At 40.7% G+C, this 20617-nt stretch overlaps 1 protein-coding gene across 1 annotated transcript; it reads right to left on the bottom strand.

The window, feature by feature from the left end:
- Positions 1–10154: 10154 nt before the first annotated feature.
- Positions 10155–19804, bottom strand: LOC124134682 (serine-rich adhesin for platelets-like). The gene is made up of 4 exons (XM_046499659.2): positions 19622–19804; positions 18495–18703; positions 16444–17910; positions 10155–14679 (listed from the first exon to the last, which is right to left on the bottom strand). The coding sequence occupies exons 2-4, from the start codon at positions 18628–18630 to the stop codon at positions 14294–14296; spliced, it is 1989 nt and encodes a 662-aa protein (XP_046355615.1). The 5' UTR covers positions 18631–18703; positions 19622–19804; the 3' UTR covers positions 10155–14293.
- Between the last annotated feature and the right edge of the window lie 813 nt (positions 19805–20617).

Genomic DNA, 20617 nt, shown 5'->3' with positions numbered 1-20617 from the left:
TTAATGGCAATATATTGCAATGGATATCACACTACAGACCTAAGTCTAATACAAATTCTTGGTGACCTGGCTTCAGTGTGTCTGGAATGTCTGGAGCACCTTTAGAATACAGTACCAAAACTGAGGATGATCTCTGCTGTAGGTGACATGTCTCAAAGAAAAGCAGCCGTCTTTTGTGAGAATTCGTCGACGTCAGAACTCGTGGGAACGCATGAATGACATGGTATTTCATAATTCGTCGGGTTATTTTTGCGAAAGAAAAATGTGGTTGCAGCGGTAGAAACTAACAGTTTTAGTCCACTAGTCCTTATGATAACATATAGCAAAATCCTTCAAAATGGCAAATTTCTACTGGTCCTTATGATACCTTAACTATTGGGTAGTTTGGCAAGGACTACATGACTAGGGCCAATTTCTAACGCTTGGTTGGGAACACTGTAAGGATAATGTAGATCAACGTAAGGAACGAGGGAGGAATATGCATGGGTAGTGACGCCACAAGGGTGAGTCCGTTTTTTAAATTATTACTGAATAAACGTGAAAGAGGCTTGTGTACCCATATCTATTATATGGTCTCTGTTGACACAACCATTTCATCCCGCTTTCTCGACGTTTTTGTGTGAAGAGTATTAGGAGCTGCTATAGAATCGATAATAGCCACTAAGCGGGTACCCAACCCTAATGATCATGAAGCTGGGGCTGATTGATCGTAAAGGGGATCCAAGGGCTAAGGATAGTTTGGCGTAACCTATGCTAACACTGGCGACATTTGTGTGTTCAACGCCAATATAATATACCTAATGTACTGCATTCCTGTACATAATGATGAAAATTTATTTATCAATAAAACTATATGTATGTTCCCATTTATAATCATTTAAGCCACTTAAATAAAAAAAAAAATAGATAAGAAATATTTTGAAAATAAGTGCTTTTATAAACTAGCGCTTGCTATAAATGTGCTGCCGCAGGCTATATTTAGTAAACAAATATTCAAAACTCTCAACATCACTTGGCTTATTCAACGACATTGCGTGTGGAGATAATAGATCACTGAAAGGAGCTTATGGCTTCACAGGGCATTGTTTCGTGTGTGTGACTGGCAACAAAATACTACAAATTACATCATAGGGTATTGTGACCTGTTCGAAAAGTTTGTGGTACTGTATTCTAAAGATGTTCTTGCTCATTGAGTCTCAGACCACTCTTGCACTTAATGGTGACAGAACTGGGTCAGGTGGTCAGGCAGAAATAGATGGCGTGGATGCTGCTCATGCAGCCAATCACTGATTTGTCTGGCTCACTCGTTCATTTGTGGACCGCTGGAAATATTGCTGACTGCAGCAGACTACCACAAAGTGCGGGCCAATTTTTCTATATTCTTCCATATCACAGCTGTAGTTTCCCATGTGTGAAGCCCATTTCTGGTGTCCCCCGCCGTGATATTGCTGGAATATTGCTAAAAGCGGCGTAAAACCAAACTCACTCACTCACTGTAGTTTCCCCGATGAGGATCGTGTCGAACTATATTTTTTTCTGGGCCTCCAAGTATGACTGAAGTACAATTGACTTTGGTTCTTAGCACCGCAAGGAGAAGTCGGGTAGCCTGGTCAAGGCATTAGTTCTTCAAGCTGAAAACCTGAAAATGTGCTGTGTGAATATCTGGTCTCCATATGGCAGGAATGTTGCTAAGAGGGGCCGAAAACCCTTTACTCACTCTGTACAACTAACTTGCTGTGTGAAGTACACTCTGCTTTGAAGACGACCACTGAAGTCGAAACAAAGTAAAGTCCAGCTCACTACCATTGTTGAAGGGCAAGTGTTTTCATCACAGCTGGAAAGAGGCGTCAAAAAAACATTTGGACATAATTACATGTTTCCACATATTGATGCAGCTGTTTTGACCTACAAATTTGAGAAATATTGCATCTTACATCATTTCTAAACATGAAATAGAATCAACCTTCCTACCAACCCATATCTGCAGGTCCATAATACCTGAAACAAGTACATTTTTTGGTTCAGCCTAAACTGGCCTCTGTGGTCTAGTGGATAGTGTCTGCCCGGAGAGTGGATGGTCAGTCGTTTGTTTCCTGATAGGATCCTACAAAAAGACATTAAAAGATAGTACTTGTTACCCTGTCTGATGCTCTGCAGTAAGGGGACCACTGGAACCTATATATAGTACATTCTGGAACTTAGAACATTTTTCTAAAAACGAATGATCTTAATCTATCTCCATGTCATCAGATGCTTATTTTGATAATACTAAACACTTAAGAATGAAACTATATATAATAATAAGCTGATATCCAAACTAAAATAAACTACATATTACAGGTTCCTTCATTAGTTCATTATAAAATGACAACTCTTCAAACAGTCATTGTCTCAAGACTAGTAGTGGGAGTTACACCACTCTGCTTTTAAGGCGACCATTTGTTTCCTGGTAGGATCATACCAAAAGACATTAAAAGACAGTACTTGTTACCCTGTCTGGTGCTCTGCAATAAGGGCATAAAACAAGCAGTACCTTGTCATTCCGCGTCTGAGTGGGGCACTGTATCTAGGTGGGCTAGCACTAAAATCCAGACCAGTACACACAGAAGCAAGCATACACACACGACACTACAATTGTATGTGAAAATATACTAGCCACATAAAGAAACTGTGCACGGAGAAAATATAGATATAAGGGCACACCGTCCATATATGAAATATAGGTTTGAACACAGCTATTATTGGTGACATCCAAACGCTCATGCACGTGCCATGCGATATGACGTCATTGATGGGGGCCTATGGACGTGCAATGTGTTACTGCACGTGCATCCTGTGCAGCTGTACACAGCATGTGCAACTCAAAATTCGCTGTCACTTTGGAAAGCATGATCTGTGGTCATTCAAAAATTCAAAACTTCTCAGGCGCAGACACAAGCATATCACAAGCAAATCATTCCAAGATTGACAGCTGCACAGCGTCATGAAGCCATTGGAATGATCCGAGCGGGAATGAGGCAACAACAGGTGGCAACACATTTCCAATGCCATCATAACACGATATCGGCCTTGGTGAGGCGTTATCAGAACACAAATGACGTTGCCGACCACCCACGTTCAGGACGTCCCCGAGTAACGACGCCAAGACAGGACAGATGGATTCAAGTTACACATCTCCGACACAGGTTCCAAACGGCAGTAACGACGTCCCAGACAATTCCTGGACTGCGCCGTATCCATCCCAACACTGTCAGGAATCGTATACGTCAGTACGGGATTCGACCACGACGCCCTGCCATACGTCCCATCCTGACACACCGTCATCGAGTCAACCGTCTAAGATGGTGACGAAATCATGTTCGCCAACCACGAATATGGTGGAGAAATGTTGTCTTTACAGATGAATCGAGGTTCAACATTTCCCACAGTGATGGGCGAACGTTATGCATGCAACTGTATTGTGGAGAGGAATCGTTTTGGAGGTGGCTCTGTGATGATTTGGGGTGGGATAACAGCACGGCACCGAACCCCTTTGGTGGTTGTTCAGGGCAATCTCACCGGTGTTGGCTACAGAGATCAGATTCTGAGGCCTGTGGTCATTCCTTTCCTGCAACGTCATGGCCCGGGATTGACATTTCAACAGGACAACGCTCGTCCTCACACGGCTAGGGTCGCAATGGATTTCACCACTACAATGTCATGTTACTGCAATGGCCTGCAAATTCTCCAGATCTCTCCCCAATAGAGCATGTGTGGGATGAAATGGAGCGCCGTCTGCGTTGTCTTCCACATCCTCCAGATAACGTCCGTGACTTGGCACAGGATTTGAGGAGGATATGGCAGGCCATTCCCCAGGCCTTCCATGCCCATTTGGTGGACTCCATGCGTCGCCGATGCACTGCTGTGATTCACGCACAGGGTCTTCATACCCTTTATTGACTTTGTGACTTTGTCGTTTGACCCGCTACTCCATTTTGATCTTCTGACGTCATCGTAACAGATGTTGTTCAGGTCCCATTGACATTTTCTTATGGTCCGATCATTCAGCTGCTACAGCGTCTGCATCAATTTGTTCTTGCTGTGTTGTATTTCAATCCAGAATATATTTTCTCCGTGCACAGTTTCTTTATGTGGCTAGTATACTTTGAACGCAAAGTCAACCAGTGTTTGAAATAATTTTAAAATGCCAGGCTGCCATCGGGACTCAGACTATACTCTTTGGTACTCATTTGAGAAGCTGTAGCTTTTTGTGATAAATAAATCATCATGTAAATTGGCCATATTATAAAGGACCCATAAAAGCATGAAACTACGATACAATGCCTACGGGCAGGCACTTAGAACACGTTAAGGACGTTAACCCCTTCTCACCTTACCGGAGAGGGTCCCCAGTCCTCCTCCTGTAGGGCGGCAGCCATGACAACCATCGAATCCCCATGGTACTAAAATCAACAAGACCCGTGAAGATCCAGGTAGAATAGGTCTTCAGCAACCCATGCTTGTCGTAAGAGGCAACTAACAGGATCAGATGGTTTGGCTCTCTGACTTGGTTGATGCATGTCATCGTATCTCATTTGCGTAGATTGATGCTCATGATGTCAGTCACTGGATTGTCTAGTCCAGATTTGATTATTTACAGACTGCCATCATATACCGTAGTCGACATAATAAGCGCCCAGGGCGCTCTCAAAATTAGAAATAGGGGGCTCTTATTAGAATATTATTTTGGTTAAAAAAAACGGGGTTGAAAGATAAATTTTGTGGTTTATGCTGACAGTCTGAACTGTTTATATAAGACAGATATATTATCCCAGAATTTAATTGCCCATAATTAAGGGTGCACATAACACACGAGTGCGTATTATACACGAATAAATAAGTCTTGTGTACATTGATCAATTGGAAGGGATGCTATTTGGGATTGTTCACTTGCCAATATATAAGCAAATATCGCTGTGGGCGCTTATTAGAGCGGGGCGTTTATTATGTCGAATACGGTAGCTGGAATATTGCCAAGTGCTGCGTTAAACAACAAACAGAACCAAATCAATGAGCATGAGGTTCTGGGAACACAACCTGGGTACCAGTATGTTGCCATAAAATCTCCGCCCATGGTTTCCGATGTACCAATAAGAAATATGCAAAGCTTACTCCATTCCAAAAAATTACAAGAGAACAAAAAATTAACATTGTGACTAGAGTTTATTCAAATAAATTAATGCACCATGTTTTGTCAATTGACAAATATGACATAATTGACATAACAAACATACACTTGTACACTGCCTGTCCAGCTGACTGACTGCACCGATCAGCCAATAACACAATATTCCCAATCAACAAGTGCCACTGGCAGGAAGGAAAGGCTTTTTTACAAGTAACCATGGAAACAAGGCAAAGGTGTCCATGCCTTGTGATAGACTGAAACCGAAATCAGCTGTTTTTTGTCCTGCCTGCATTACTTTATTATTTTTGTCTAAAAGATAATATAAAAAGATTCTGCAACAATAGGTCAATCTATAATGACTATAAAAGGGTGTGACTGGTCAACCACAATGGCATTCTGTATATAAGGTGTATTTTTTTTCATTTCGACCACAGATCTAGTGTTTTGAACAAAAAACATCTGTGAACCATATAAATAACAATAACGTTAATAAATGTGCTTAAATTCATTGAATTCATAAATAGAACCGTAACAATAGTTTTCATTTTTAGTCCCCAAATTATACTGCAATCAAGGGTCAGATTAATCATGTAGACACAAGGACAAAGTATCTTAAGAAATTGTCATAAAAATATCGTCACATGTGTAAGAATGAGAACTTATTGGAACCCTCAACTCAAAAGTGACGGAAAGATTTCAGAGGTCTTCTGGAAGCATATTTTTAGATAAAGATGATACAAATGTAAGGTAAAATTTGCTCACCATTTATTACATTTTCTCTTGAAGTCTTGACGCTTTTCGCAATTTTTCATAACCTTACTAAAATGTTTCGGTTACTGAAATATTTTCACATTTTCAATGGGTCCAAAATGGCTCATCATACCTTGTTCTCTGTACAGCTGGACTCTTAGGTCAGCCCTTCTTCCCAAAGCAAGAGAGTTAACCGACTAAAAGTCTGGTTTCCACCCTCGCCGAACTAGGCTGGTATTATGAAAATAATATTTTGGCTGGACTAACGAGTCTATGCATAGTCCAATCAAATCGCACAACGAAATCAAAATCCGGTTCGTCAATTGTCATGCAGATCTCGATCGATCAGGATTTGCACAGCGTGTGCACCACCAACTTGTCAACAGATATTTTCCAAATCTTTTAAAAGTTTTAATCAAGGTGCTCACATGATTTGATGCACTGTGCAATGTAAGACCCGTTTTCTCACAATATAGATCTTGATTGTCGATCAGATCGTCTTGACTGGGCGCCGCCATTTTGTTTGAAGCAAATGCAAGTGATAAGAGAGGTAGAATCTGTTCGGTCCATAGGAGAGGCATAGAAGGGACTTAACTCGAAACAGCCACTGGTGGCGCTACGATCAAAGCCAGGAATTCCAGCCTAGTTCAGCAAGGGTGGAAACTGGACTTTTAAAGTCAGTTAACTCTCTTGCCTCGGGAAGATGAGGTCAGTCAGGACATCTTGAAACCATGCGATACCTCTGATATGATACCTATAGTGAATATACCCTGTATTGTCACATCTCCTGTGTACGACTAGTCCAGTAACTTTTACACATCATCAACAAGTGTCAGGAAGGCTTGCATCAGTACACACATCACTGACAAACACAACAAAACTAAAAGTGTCAAACATATTAGTAGTGTGAGTGAGTGAGTGTTGGTTGTTTAACCAATCTCATTAAAATCAGATCTCAGTTCTCGCTACCGCTAAACAAAGATCTGAGGACATCCCATTAGGGGTCATGTCAGAACGACCTTTCATCCGACCAATCAGAGCGTCGCTTACCAGATCATGAAAGTGACGGTCAGAATGTGATTTCTAATCATGCAAGCTCGATAACTTTAATACGGGGTAATCCGATCAATAGTTATGGGCTTAACGACTAAATCTATACAATCTAGACCATATATTAACCATTGGAGAATGTTCTTTTGTTCAGGTTTCAAATTTTTAAGCAAGAATTTGTCAAAATATGTTTCTAATTGTAGTCGCCAGTTTGAAATTAGTGCCGTAAATAACGAGAAAGCTGCCTTCTGATTGGCTAATGTTGACTTCTTGTCAGTGCTTTCATTGGTCGGTCAGAGTTCGCGGAAGGTCGATCTAAAGTGACCCGTAATGGGATCTCCTCAGATCTTTGTTTAGCGGCAGCGAAAACTAAGATCTGATTTTAATGAGATTGGTTGTTTAACGCCACACTCGGCAATATTCCAGCTATATGACTACAGTAAATAATCGATTCTGGACCACAATCAATGGATTTAAAACGACCATTGATCTATACAATTGGGATATGATGACATGCATCTACCAAGTCAGTGAGCCTGACCACCTGATCCTGTTAATTGCCTTGCACGACAAGCATGGGTTGCTGAAGACTTATTCTAACCCGGATCTTTATGGGGTAGTAAGTTGGTGAGTTGGTGAGTTTAGTTTAAAACTGTTTGGAAAATGGCATTGGGTATGGTGCTGACAAACATAGAAACATTGTCTTTATTCTTTCAATGCAACATTTTGGTACCGGTTCAAGGACTTGTACCAATACATTGAAAGAATAAAGGATTTGAAATCCATTTATACTACACCTTCTAAAACAAAACAAGACACAAAGCTTAGCATCATCACCATCCCTGGTGCCAAAGTGAGTGAGTTGGATTTTACGCCGCTTTGAACAATATTCCAGTTATATCACGGCGTGTCAGCTTTAAGTGGAAGGAAAGCCCAAAGTGATGCAGATCTGAGACGTTCACCACTTTGGTGAAACCCACGAGCACGGGTATGGTGCTGACAAACCTAGAAACATAACTGGGATTCGAACACACAATCTTAGGAGTCTGTCATGCCCAACTCCTGGAGCCATAGACTACATGGAGAAATAGTTCACGTCTGGGCATCACTAGACTGTAAGCAGTCACCATACGGATAACAAAATGTTTTCCCTGTTCCTAGGTATGTTCCAAAAGCATGAAAAGTTCTGGAAACAATGTTTCTATCTTATTGTTTTGTTTAAGGTGTTTGACACATTATTTACATGATATTATAATATAATGGAGGGTGCTACCGTCTCGGGCATCACATAATAGGGCCTTGCCAACTTCTACAACACATGATGCCCAGCGTCTCAAAATATTGCTAGACAGGTGGGCAAGTTAGCCTTAAAAGTTACAAGTTTCAAATTTCACTAGCTTAAATATGCGAGTTTATTTTTAGTCCCCATAATGTTAGACATGTGTAGTCAAAACTTGTTAAGTAACAAACCTTGGTTAATCTTCGAACTACAGCCAATCAAAACATTTTTGTAAAACACTGTTGCAGTGACAACAAGATTAAGGGGAATAACGCTGATCTCGCAACCTCGATTCGTTACGGATATGAATTTTCTTATTTCTTATGGTCGTATTAATCTACAGAAACGGGAAGACTTTTTTATATTATAGCCAATAAAGGTGTGGATAAAATAACAAGGTTAAAATTTCAGTAGCCAGTCGGGGTTGGTACAATTAAAAAGCTTTAGCCCAACCAAAACATTGCTAGCCATGGTGGTCATTTTGCACACTGATGATCCCTAGTTAAGACATACAACGATACCCTGTTTCATTCAAACCGAAATAGTCTGCAGACCTCCCCTACTGAACCAGTACTCTCAGGAACGTGTATACATCTGTATATCTATTAAAGTCACATCAATACACATGATGCCTTAGGAAGAAAAATGAGGAAAAGTTTCAAATTGCTTCCGTCATATGAAGTATACAGTTACCCATAAAATACCCTGCTTGACAACTGACATTGTATTAAAGAGCCGTGTTCAGTGTGTGCTCAGTAATGTTTTTTCTTGGTGGGAAAATACAAAAGATGTTCCTCTTGCATCACTTTTGTTCTCAATAAAAAACAAAAACAAATATCCTACCTCCCTCAACTTTTGAGGAAAAATGTGCCCGATAAACATTAAACAAAAACTGATGAAGCCTTTGGCATGTAATTAGGTTCTCAGGAGTGAGCGAGTGAGTTGGGTTTATCACCACTTTTAACAATATTCCAGTTATACCACGGCGTGTCAGCTTAATGTGGGAGGAAAGCCCCAAGTGATGCAGGTCTCAGACGTTTACCACTTCAGTGAAACCCACGGGCACGGGTATGGTGCTGACAAACCTAGAAACATAATCGGGGCGAACCGGGATTCAAACCAACAATCATAGGTTTCTGGCGTGCCCAAGGGACGCAACTCTGCACAGTGAATCGCGGCGCCTCAGACGACTGGGCCACCCGTGCCCCCAGGTTCTCAGGATGCCTTCCAGATACATTTGTGAAATGAATTTAAATCATGGCATGTCAGCCTGATATAGGTAGAAAGTTGAATGTGGCTAAGGTCAAGATGTGAATCACACAAATGTTCAGGATTAATGGTGATGTTGCTGTAGCCTAATACAACGGTAACATAAATATTTAAAGAATTATCATGAAACAATGCTACATAATGGACACATCACAGAACAAAGAAATATCAAAATCACCTGAATCTTGCATTCGGTAAAGAAATAATCATGATAGTGAATCATGCACCAAGGGAGACGAGCGTTACAAGCATGTTAGGCTCAGTGTACTGATTTCCGGAACAAGCAGGAATATTGAAGACATACATATATATTTAGGGACCAGCCATTTATTATAGGGGTGAGGGAGTGGTTTAGTATGGTTTAACTCCGCTTTTAGCATGGCAGGGGGCACCAGAAATGAGCTTCACACATTGTACCCATGTTGGGGAATAGAACCTGGGTTTTCGGCTTGACGAGCGAATGCCTTAACCACAAGGCTACCCGATCGCTATCATATTTTGCTGACCCCCTTACCTCTCCCCCCCCCCCCCCCCCCAAACTCATTTTATGTAACATATTTTCATACACCCCACAAAATACATGTACTGTATTCTACATAATAAGCGCCCAGGGCGGTCTCAGAATTAGAAATAGGGTGCTCTTTTAATAATATTTTTTTGGTGGAAAAAACAGAGTTGAAAAATCGTTAATTTTGTTGTTTATGCTGACAGCCTGAAATGTTTATATACGACAGATAAATTAAGGGAGTATATAATACACAAGAGTGTATTATACCCGAATAAATTTAAGTCTTGTGTACATTGATCAATCGGAAGGGGTGCTAATTGGGATTGTTCACTTGCCAATATATTAGCAAATATCGCTGTGGGCGCTTATTAGAGCGGGGCGCTTATTACGTCAAATACGGTAATATGTTTCCATGATCCTTTTTCAGCCCTCCTTGCCATAATGTCCAATCTCACCATCATCCCTCTCCTGTAAAAAATGGCCAGTCCCTTACAAAATTAAATTATTGATATAACTTAATAAAAGTTTTATCCAGGCTAAGCCCTATTTCCAGGTGTGAGAGACACCTAATTACGGCCAATTGGTGTCAGAAGAGCGACCTATATGTGTTATTTCTTAAACAAATTGAGCAAACATGGAAATGATTATATAAACAAGCATTCAGATATTGCAATTCATCAACGTTTACATGAAACTGACCTATTAACCTTCATAAATGAGTGTGGTCTAACCTCAAAAATTCAAAACCCACCAGCCATGACAGATTAACTGTAGTCATCTGAAAAAATTTGGTGTTCATTAACTTCTTTGGTGGGGAAAATTTCGGGAGACCTTGATTAACTTGCCAATAGATGCAACACTGGTTAATCTGTACCCCTGTCAAACTGAATGTTCTAAAGTTCCCCCCATATTGGCAACATGTCCAATCATAATGTAGAGATCATTAATGCCAAGTCAGGGACCATCTCAATCCAAACATCTCATTGCACCTCAAGCCTCATTGTGACACATAAACGATGACCTTGACATTCATGCTAGCCAATGACATTGTGAATATTGACTATCAACAAACATTGACAAGAGTAGACATGGCAGAGATAGGTATAATAAGGCTGTGTGGTAGACATGTTGTTTTATGTAAGCTATCAATCACACTGTGCATGCATTGTGTACTATGTACAAACTGTTAGGCCAGACTTCTGGGGGATGGGTTACAGATTTTTTGATCTGTTGAATGAAAAAATTAAAATAAACAAATTCCAATTTCAAATATTTTTCTGCATTTCCTCGAAATGTTAAGTGGATGGGGAAAAAAGAGTGGGGATGAATTTAAAAATAAAATTAGTATAGTATTTTAAAGAATTTATTTATATTGTTCGCAACAGTAAATGAATTGTTTTCTTTAACATTGTACTTATTATTGGTCGATGGAATACAAAAAAAACATTGCTGTTCTTTTTTTTCACATTTCAATTTTTGGGTGTAAGCAGATTTGTAAACCAAGTTTTTTAATAAGTCTGGCCCAATGAACATATTTTTCCAGTCAACAGTGCTTCCCATAATGAGATACATTTCTTGTAAATACATGAACAACTTCAACAAATACCGTGGTTTGGAGATAGAGATCTCATGTATAGATTCAAAGATATAATATAAACACTTATAAACACATTTTGTGAATCGTAAATGACAGAATAGGCAAATCTTTCTTATAAATTGAATGATCATGCAACTACCAAGACACAAATATTGCACAACTGACAAAGATTTGTCTGATATATAAATAAACTAACTCTGTAGACTACATAACTCTTTTCCAAATAAATAGCTTTCATTTACTAAAGGCAAAAGAGGCCTCTGCTACAAGTGTGTCTGACAATGGAGTGCCACACTAAAGAAAGAATAAATATTTATCAATTAAACCTTAAAAAACTTCATAACAAACATACATACAAAAAATCTAAGAATTTCTTGGACTACCGTCCCTTGTTTCATGGATTAGCCTTGACTTCTTTTCTAAATAGGAAGATAACTGCATGCAGGTGGTGACATAGAAATAACATCCTTGACTGTCCAGTGTTCAATTTCCATTCCACAACCCAGTAACAATTCAGCACAATAATTTTGTTAGGAGTATTGTTTAAATGAAATGATGATAAAAACAGACCTCCAATCATATTACAGTGTCCTTTCATAATTGAAACAAGTGGTGATGTTACCAGTACTTATGTGTCGAATCTCAAACCCAACCCGACCACCTTGAGTCATATGGACGTTCTTCCCATTTTAGTCCTCCAGTAAACATCTTTTCCAGCTAAAAACATCCATAACAGTCTTCTGTTTTGATTAAATATGCCACGATCCCACGTACGAGTCCAGTTCTGTGCCAAACTCACGTTCAGAAGTGGCTGCCAAAATGAAACATTTGTCCGAGAACAAATCTTTTTCGGCTTTTTTCCACAAATTCACCAGAATACAATTTATCAGTCAATACTTTCACTGTCCAACAATTATACTACCCAAGTTAAGACCACCCAATGTTTTCATATGACTACATAACAACTATAGTCATATGAAATATTCAGCGTTCTTTAACCTCTTTGAGTAGTATCTATGGACTCAGTCGAAGAACAGCAGTCAAGATAGTAACAACATCAACACCTGTATTTACATGACTAGTAAGGCATCAAAGTCTGCCAGTTCCATACAGGAGTAACTTACCACTACAGCCCTCTTGGCGATCTGTTTGACGGTACATGCTTTTAGTAATTGCACTGAAGCCCCATTGCTCTTATCAACAAACTCTTGTGAAACTCTTCCAGAATAAGGTACCGTTTTCGTATTTTCTACCAGACAGAGCGACTGAATTTAGCACCCGACAGTGTGCAGACTAGAATGTTATTCCCCAAAAATTAATGACTCTCATTATTAGTATTGATTCCTGAGTCATAAGTCATCCAAGATGCTCAACAGCCAATCCAAGGTCGGATCCAGCATATTTAAATAGGAGGGGCCCTCTCTCGGTCAATTTGACTGCCTACAACATACTACATTTAGTTTTCAAAAATAGGGGGACCCGCTGGATCCCTCCTCTGGATTCGCCTATGCCATCTACCCATCCCTCTTCCAATCTTCCAAAAAATATCCCATTCCCTATCCCATTAACTACAGCTTGCTGTTTCACCAACCAGCAGAACAACATATGGCAACAGAACCTTCCGAAAAGCAGGTGCAACTCTATGGAATGCACTGCCCATTGATGTCAGGGGATCTGAAGATGTCAACACCTTTAGATCAAAACTCAAGAAATCCTCTTCAAAAGAGCATACGACTGAGCGCTCTTGAGCAGGCAGTATGTCTGGATAGGTAGCACTATATAAATGCGTAATTTGAATTGAACTTAAAATAATGAATATCATTATTTCTGTTGTTCAGTAGGAAGTTTCAGAATGTGAGACGCTATTCAGGGGCTATTCAAGACTGTCCATACAAACTAACCTGTAGGGATGAGTATCGCGCTGAGATATTGCGATGCTCTACTTCTTACGCTACGTACTGACGATACCGCTGGTGTTATGATACACAACAATAAATAAACAGAAAAGAAGGTTTACACAGATTGTGTTCAGTTATTTCCGTGATTTCATAATTACTTCATGAGGACTTTTCACACCAAACATTTGTCCAAACTGGAGACTTAAATAGGTACCACCATGTCCTCATATTCCGCCATGGTTACCATGGTTACAGGTGGTGCTACACTAATTTTGCTGTTACGGGAGGTAACGTCATCAGCTCCAGTTCTATTTATAGCATATCACGATTCAAGAATCGTCTGTACCTAAGTATCAATGACATTGTAGGTATCGGTGAATTGTTACAGCCCCACTCACCAGCATTCCAAACACATCTCTAAAAATGTCCTGAGACAAAGAGAAAAATGTTAAGAATTAGTTTCTAGTCCTGCTTACAAACAAGGCTTTAATTGGAACACAAGACCGTCACTCTGTGTCAGCCAAATTCAAATCCACTGGTGTGGTTGCAGTATTCTACATGTGACCAATTTGTCAATGCACTTTTTCCATTGTGTAGAACAAGGGCTTGCATTATATTACACTCAGGATTATAAATAATATGCAAGAATGACACAGAAATGCAATACAACTTTTGAAAGACCATTGAAAAAACAACAATGAACTTTTCAGATTACATAAACAAATAGAAAGTGACGTGCTGACAAGAAATCAAGTCACTCTTTTCTCGTTTCTTGCTACCTTGAGTTGTCCCTGGTTAAATATGGCGGCACACCGGTTCGCCGGAACGGGCCATGATTGAGTCGGTAATGTTCCTCAAGGTGTTTGACGCTTGACGCTTGCATGTGGCACACCGGGCAAGTGATCATGGCGCTGTTGGCGTGACGTTGCAGGTGCAGGAGAAGATGCTCCCGACGATGGAATGCCTTGGGACAAACGAAACAGTGGAAGCGCTTCTCTCCATGAAGTGTCTTGTGTCGTGACAGCGATGACTTAAACCTGAATACTGCCCCACACAAGTTACAGGTCAGGTTCGGATCATTCTTCGATGGGGTGCTGGGGGACATATCAACATCCCTGCGACTAGATCGGCCATCTTGATTGCTGGATGAAGGACTTGTTTCTGAAAAGTAACCAATGAGTGAGTGAATGTTGTTTAAAGTGAGTGAGTGAGTACGGTTTTACGCCGCTTTTAGCAATATTCCAGCAACATCACGGCGGGGGACATCAGAAATGGGCTTCACACATTGTACCCATGTCGGGAATCGAACCCGGGTCTTCGGCGTGACGAGCAAACGCTTTAACCACTAGGCTACCCGACCGCCCCTGTTGTTTAAAGCCACAGTCAGAAACATTCCAAAATTATGATGGTAGCCTGTAAGTTATCAAGTATATCTGGTCACGTTGTAACATAAGTGAGTGAGTATGGTTTTATGCCGCTTTTAGCAATATTCCAGCAATATCCAGACACCAGAAATGGGCTTCACACAATGTTCCCATGTCGGGAATCGAAACCCGGGTCTTCGGTGTGATGAGCAAACGCTTTAACCACTAGGCTACCCAACCCCCCATGCTGTAACATAAAATATATTGCAATAGATCATATCATATCATGTCCACAATGTACAGTATCACATGTCATGCATTTTGCTGTATATGTAAAATGTTGCTAGAACGATTATAAAAAAAAGGTTTTGTCCCAACAAACCAGTGATTGAAGTTAGGAATAAAACAATTATGCCAAAACACACATCTGACCACCTGTTCCATTCAATCAACTGAAAGGACACCGTGGGAGGAAAATGACCAACAAACAATGCAACAGAAGTAGCTAATACATGACCATGATGACAAACAGTATACCTAAAATACTTCTGTTTCTAGCATTAAGGGGATTAAATGAGGACTGGCCAGCTCGGAGTCAGTATACTATGTCTGAGTGGGGTATTCATGTTAAACTGCGACATGGTATGTCAGCAGACCAGCACCATGAAACCAGCATTAGTCAGGACTAGTACAAGCAGCCACACACACACATGCATGCACGTCACTATTGTAAGTGAGTGAGTGAGTATGGTTTTACGCCGCTTTTAGCAATATTCCAGCAATATCACGGCGGGGAACACCAGAAATGGGCTTCACACATTGTACCCATGTTGGGAATCGAACCGGGTCTTCGGCATGACGAGCGAACGCTTAAACCACTAGGCTACCCGACCGCCCCCACACTATTGTAAGTGAAACAAGAGTTTGCCACTAACATGGCTATATCCCCCGCCCCTGTTGCAGAATTTATGACATAATTAAATCTAAACAAACACTAACCTTTTTTAAACGAGGTGGAACTTGTCATGGAAATTGTGAAAAAAAAGAAGAGTTTGGAACCTAAGTCCATCTTGTTGGCATGGAAACGTAAAAAATAAAAATTTCTAAAATTTCTAGATAGCAAAAGGCACCAGTTCAGCATGTACCTGACAGACCTGCAAAGTTTGATGAAAAATATTGAACGGTTTATGAGTTATGCTCCGGAAACGAACCCTACCCTCACAGAACCTAAGTCCATCTTGATGCCATGGAAACATAAAAAATATAAATTTCTTAAATTTCTAAATAGCAAAAGGCAACAGTTCAGCATGTACTTGACAGTCCTGCAAAGTTTCATGAAAACATAGTGAACAGTTTCTGAGTTATGCTCCGGAAACAAAGCGTGACGGACGGACGGAGCCGGTTTCTATATCCCCCGCCAACTTTGTTGGGCGGGGGATAATAATCTTGAATGCCAAGTTAAAACCCATTTCACCTCACCTTTAAGCAACAATACACCATAAATCAGGGGAGATAACTACCATATGATTATCTGGTCATAAAATAAGCATTGACGGCTCACCTGCGCCACTGTGAAAGCCCTGACTGCTGTCTAGGTACTGGTTGTAGCTGATGGCGTTCCAGTCGATGCCCTCGAGGTAGCCTGGGCTGGACCTGCTGCTGCTGTTGCTGCTGTAGGCAAACTGCTGCTGCTGGAGAAGGTTTCCCGAGTCGGATGACGACGGCTGATTGGTGTAATTCGGACTGTTGAAAAACGAATTGTTAGGTGAAGTGTCGACTGGCTCTAGTTTGATCTGAATTTCATCAAGAAGTGACTCCTCCTTGACAAGTTGAGGATTCAAATTGGCCGATGTCGAATCCTGATGTGTGGTGGTGGAGGTCGATGGACTCTGTGTTTTACTTGAAGATTGGGTTTCATCTTTGCTTATCAGAGATGTTTTATTTCTACTTACAGATGTCTCATCAGAGGAAGCGGTGTCATTTTTTGTGGATGACTCCGGCAGGGAGCTTGAGCATTGTGTATCATGTCCAGTTGGCAGATTGTCCTTTGAGCATTGGTCATTATCACCTGAGGTTTCACTTCTAAACTCCGTTTCTTGGATAGAATCTGATGATGTAGTTTTAGTTTTGACAGTACTACTTTCAGACAAGTTTCCATCACATGTTGAAGTGCCTTCTTCAGAAAGACCTGTAGCCACTCCCTCCTGTCCGACATCTCCTTCTTCCTCCACTACAATTATGTCCCCTTTCGACCTTGAACTTGACTCTTCGTACTGACTAGACAACACCTGCACATCATCATCCATAGCTTCTACAAGCCTACTTTTAACATTTTTTGTTTCTATATCACCCTGATCAGATCTGTCCTCAGGATCTAAATCTGAGAACAAGCTGTTGAGCGACCGTCTGCTTTTTGCTGGAGTTCCAACATTCCCCGATGGGCTGACTGACTGTGAAACAAAGGAACTGCTATCCATCTCGCATGACAAGTTATGACTCTCTGTTTCAGGACTATCCAAATCCATGACAGATTCAGACCCCTGAGGGTGTTTTGATGGTGTCCCAGATTGTGACACACTGGAGGATATTGACAACTCAGACTCCTGAGGATGTAGACCTACAGAACCCAAATACTCATCCTTCCTCCTGTCATCCCGGCTCTGAGCCCCGACAGAGTTGTAGATGCCACTACTGAGGGCAGTCAACAGGGAAGCGGAGCTTCTTCGGAACACCTGTTGCTGTTTGCGTCTGTTTGTCCTTCCTCCAAACAGAGGGCGCTTGAAGATAGGGGTGGTGGAGGCAGCGATGGAGGACGTGGAGGAGGAGGAAGAGGTTGGGATGCGGTCGGTAGAGAGGCTTGGTTTGGGAACGACTAAACATGGTGCTCGTGGTGAGGTATGTTGAGAAGCAGAGAGGTTAGACTTATCACTGGTGGCAGTAGTGAAGGAAGTGCGAGAGATACTGGAAGATGTTCTTGCTGCAGTTTCTGAAGAGTTCTTGGGGTCACTGGTCAAGCTTGTGCCTTGTTCTGTGAAAATAGTCATCGACTTACTTGCCATATCACAGGAACATACAATAACAGAAATCAGGGTCCTACAGCCATTCTGTCAGTGTCAAGTATATAATAAAAGGTACGAGTTTGGATGACATGGTTACAATCCAGGTAAGAGTCAGCAGTCAAGAATCTGCGAGCGGTTATATTTTACACTGTATGTATCTTGAACTAGAGCTATAAATACTACATATGCATTTTTTTCTTTTCTTTTGCGCTGGTATTGAACATACACTGCACATGCTGCTAAAAATAGCCACTCGAAGTCACCTGACTGCCGACCCTTACGTGGATTCTAACCAGGGGATCAAAACTCAATGATTTTCCACTTTATAGGAACTAGAACACATGCTGCTATCTTTGTTAATTAATTATTGCGATATTTCATGATTCTATTTTAAGTGGTGAGGACTATTGTCCTGCTTGTACTTGACAAAAAGTTTGGGCGAGCTGAATAACATGAATTTCGATGGCTGTGACGTTCTCTGCCGCTGTGTATGTTACCAGTGCACAGTCGTTAGCCATGTTTAGCTCAAGTCAGCTGTGATGATCGGACCCACCTAGAACCATGTAGCCGTAGACCTTGTACTCCGCCACCTTCAGATCCAGCCACATGACGAAGTGCGACAGTATCCATGGCTGGGCCCTCTGGACAATGTCACAAAAGGCTTGCTTCAGTGACAGAAGATCAGTCATTGTCAGAGAAGCTTGTTCTGGGCCTCCTAGTTACACTGTACTTGTCATCTCTCTACACCAATTCACCAGCTGCCTGGCAGGAAGAGAGAAGGACTGAATTAATAATAATAATAATAATAAAAAAAAAGTAAATAAAATTAATTCATATTAATATTGCCCAGTATGCATTCCCTGAAGAATGCTCATTGCACTATATAATTATTAGCTTCGTCTACAGATTTGTATGCACCTAAATATAATCATCTTCCTTTGGAGTACACTTTGTTTTTCTCTATGTACAAAAAAAAATGTATTGAAGAACACAAACACTTCAATCACAAAATCTCTTGCTCTCCCTTCTAGATATTTTTGTTTGTAGCATTCAGCATTATTCAAGCTAAGAGTCACGGCGTTCTCTTAATAATTTAAGCCTGAACCAGAATATCAAATGATTGAAAACAGGAACATGGATCCACACGACTGGGATATGATGACATGCATCATCCAAGTCTGAGAGTCTGATCACACAATCCTGTTAGTCGCCAGTTACGACAAGCATGGGTTGCTGAAGATTATTTCTAACCAGGATCTTCATGGATGAATAGGCAAAGAAACAGTCTGTTGTCATTATCTGCTGATTATAGCACTCCAACTAGGGTTGAGGCAAGACTCTTACGTCGTCGTATGAAATAAGAAATCAAAAGAAAACTGATAGTGTCTACTTCATCTCTACGACCTACCGTGAAATACGCTGAGACAGTCTTCACAACCATCGCCCTTGTGTACAGACATGTTAGAAGGAAGTGTCGTTCAAATGATTTGAAATACTGATACTTTAATATCCCAACATAAATAACCAGACCAATACTTGAAAAACGAAGTAAGCACATATCGGGTCGACAATTCCATACATTAATGACTGTGTGACAAGATACATGAATTCATCTGTTCATATATGAATCTTTGTTTTCGTATCGATGTATTTTGCTCTGACAGGTGATGACTTACTTACCTGGGTTTGTCGGCCACTGTCTGGCTGGTACTAAAAGGCACAAATGTAAAAAAACTGGGAACCCTCTGGGAACACAGCCGTTATTGAATATTACATACTACGTGTGATTCTCTATAAGAACGCAACGCATCGTGTTGTGTTCTATTACCGTATCGATAAATGAAATGGGTGTGCGGTCGGAAGTTGAATATAATCGGAACTTCGCTCTAAGCTATATATAGATCTCGGATCGTATGATACCGTTAAGTAATATCGTAAATAGCCGAACATTTCCGAATGTTGGTTTCAAGGGACATAACTCTTACTACCAATTTCCACAATATCTTACAGTTTTAATAATTAGAGTTCAAACCCCGTCGAGATATTTATGTTTTAGCGTATGTTTGGAAACACTTTCGCTGGATATTTCAGTTCTGCGTTGTATTACATAAAGAAAACATCATGTGTACAATTGTAGATCTAATAAACATAACATTTGTTGCGTTTGTTGATTATCTTCGTGGTCAAACAAAGTGATCCCATATCCGCCCTATACTGTAGTACATTTGCTGAAGAAGTGGTGTGTATTATAGTGGAAATAACAGAAGAAACGAAGTTCCACTTCATCTACTTCCATTTTACCTGAAACAGCTAGGAGTTACAAAATGTGTATTTCGAAACAAATATTCTGACTCCAATTTTATCAATATCAATATCTACGTTGAGCTTCACACTTGCGGTAACCCTTGTCTTCAGTGTGCAGAAGAACATGGCCCCATCCAAAACAATTTGGAGAAAAGGGATTCAAATGGACTCAGCATTCTTACGCACGTGGCAGTGAACAGCCTTGACAGGCTTGATACAAGTATATAGCTAACTGTGTTTTATTCGGGATCATTTTTGCCAATATATGGGGCCATTTTCGCCAAAATTTTGGGTCATTTCCACTCAAGTTTGGGTCCATTTTCTACCGGAATGCCTTGGTCCATTTTTGCATGGTGTCATTTTCTCTATAAC

The sequence above is a fragment of the Haliotis rufescens genome, unplaced genomic scaffold (genome assembly GCF_023055435.1).
Source record: "Haliotis rufescens isolate VD_foot unplaced genomic scaffold, xgHalRufe1.0.p SCAF_4, whole genome shotgun sequence".
Lineage (NCBI taxonomy): Eukaryota > Metazoa > Mollusca > Gastropoda > Lepetellida > Haliotidae > Haliotis > Haliotis rufescens.
This window is presented reverse-complemented; position numbering and strand designations above follow the sequence as displayed.

Excerpts from the sequence above, each read along its gene's own strand:
- LOC124134682 (XM_046499659.2), bottom strand. The coding sequence starts at position 18,630 with ATGACTGATCTTCTGTCACTGAAGCAAGCCTTTTGTGACATTGTCCAG. Across the intron at positions 17,911-18,494 it reads CTACGGCTACATGGTTCTAG|AACAAGGCACAAGCTTGACC; the intron begins GTGGGTCCGATC and ends CTATTTTCACAG. Across the intron at positions 14,680-16,443 it reads GGGCTTTCACAGTGGCGCAG|AAACAAGTCCTTCATCCAGC; the intron begins GTGAGCCGTCAA and ends GTTACTTTTCAG.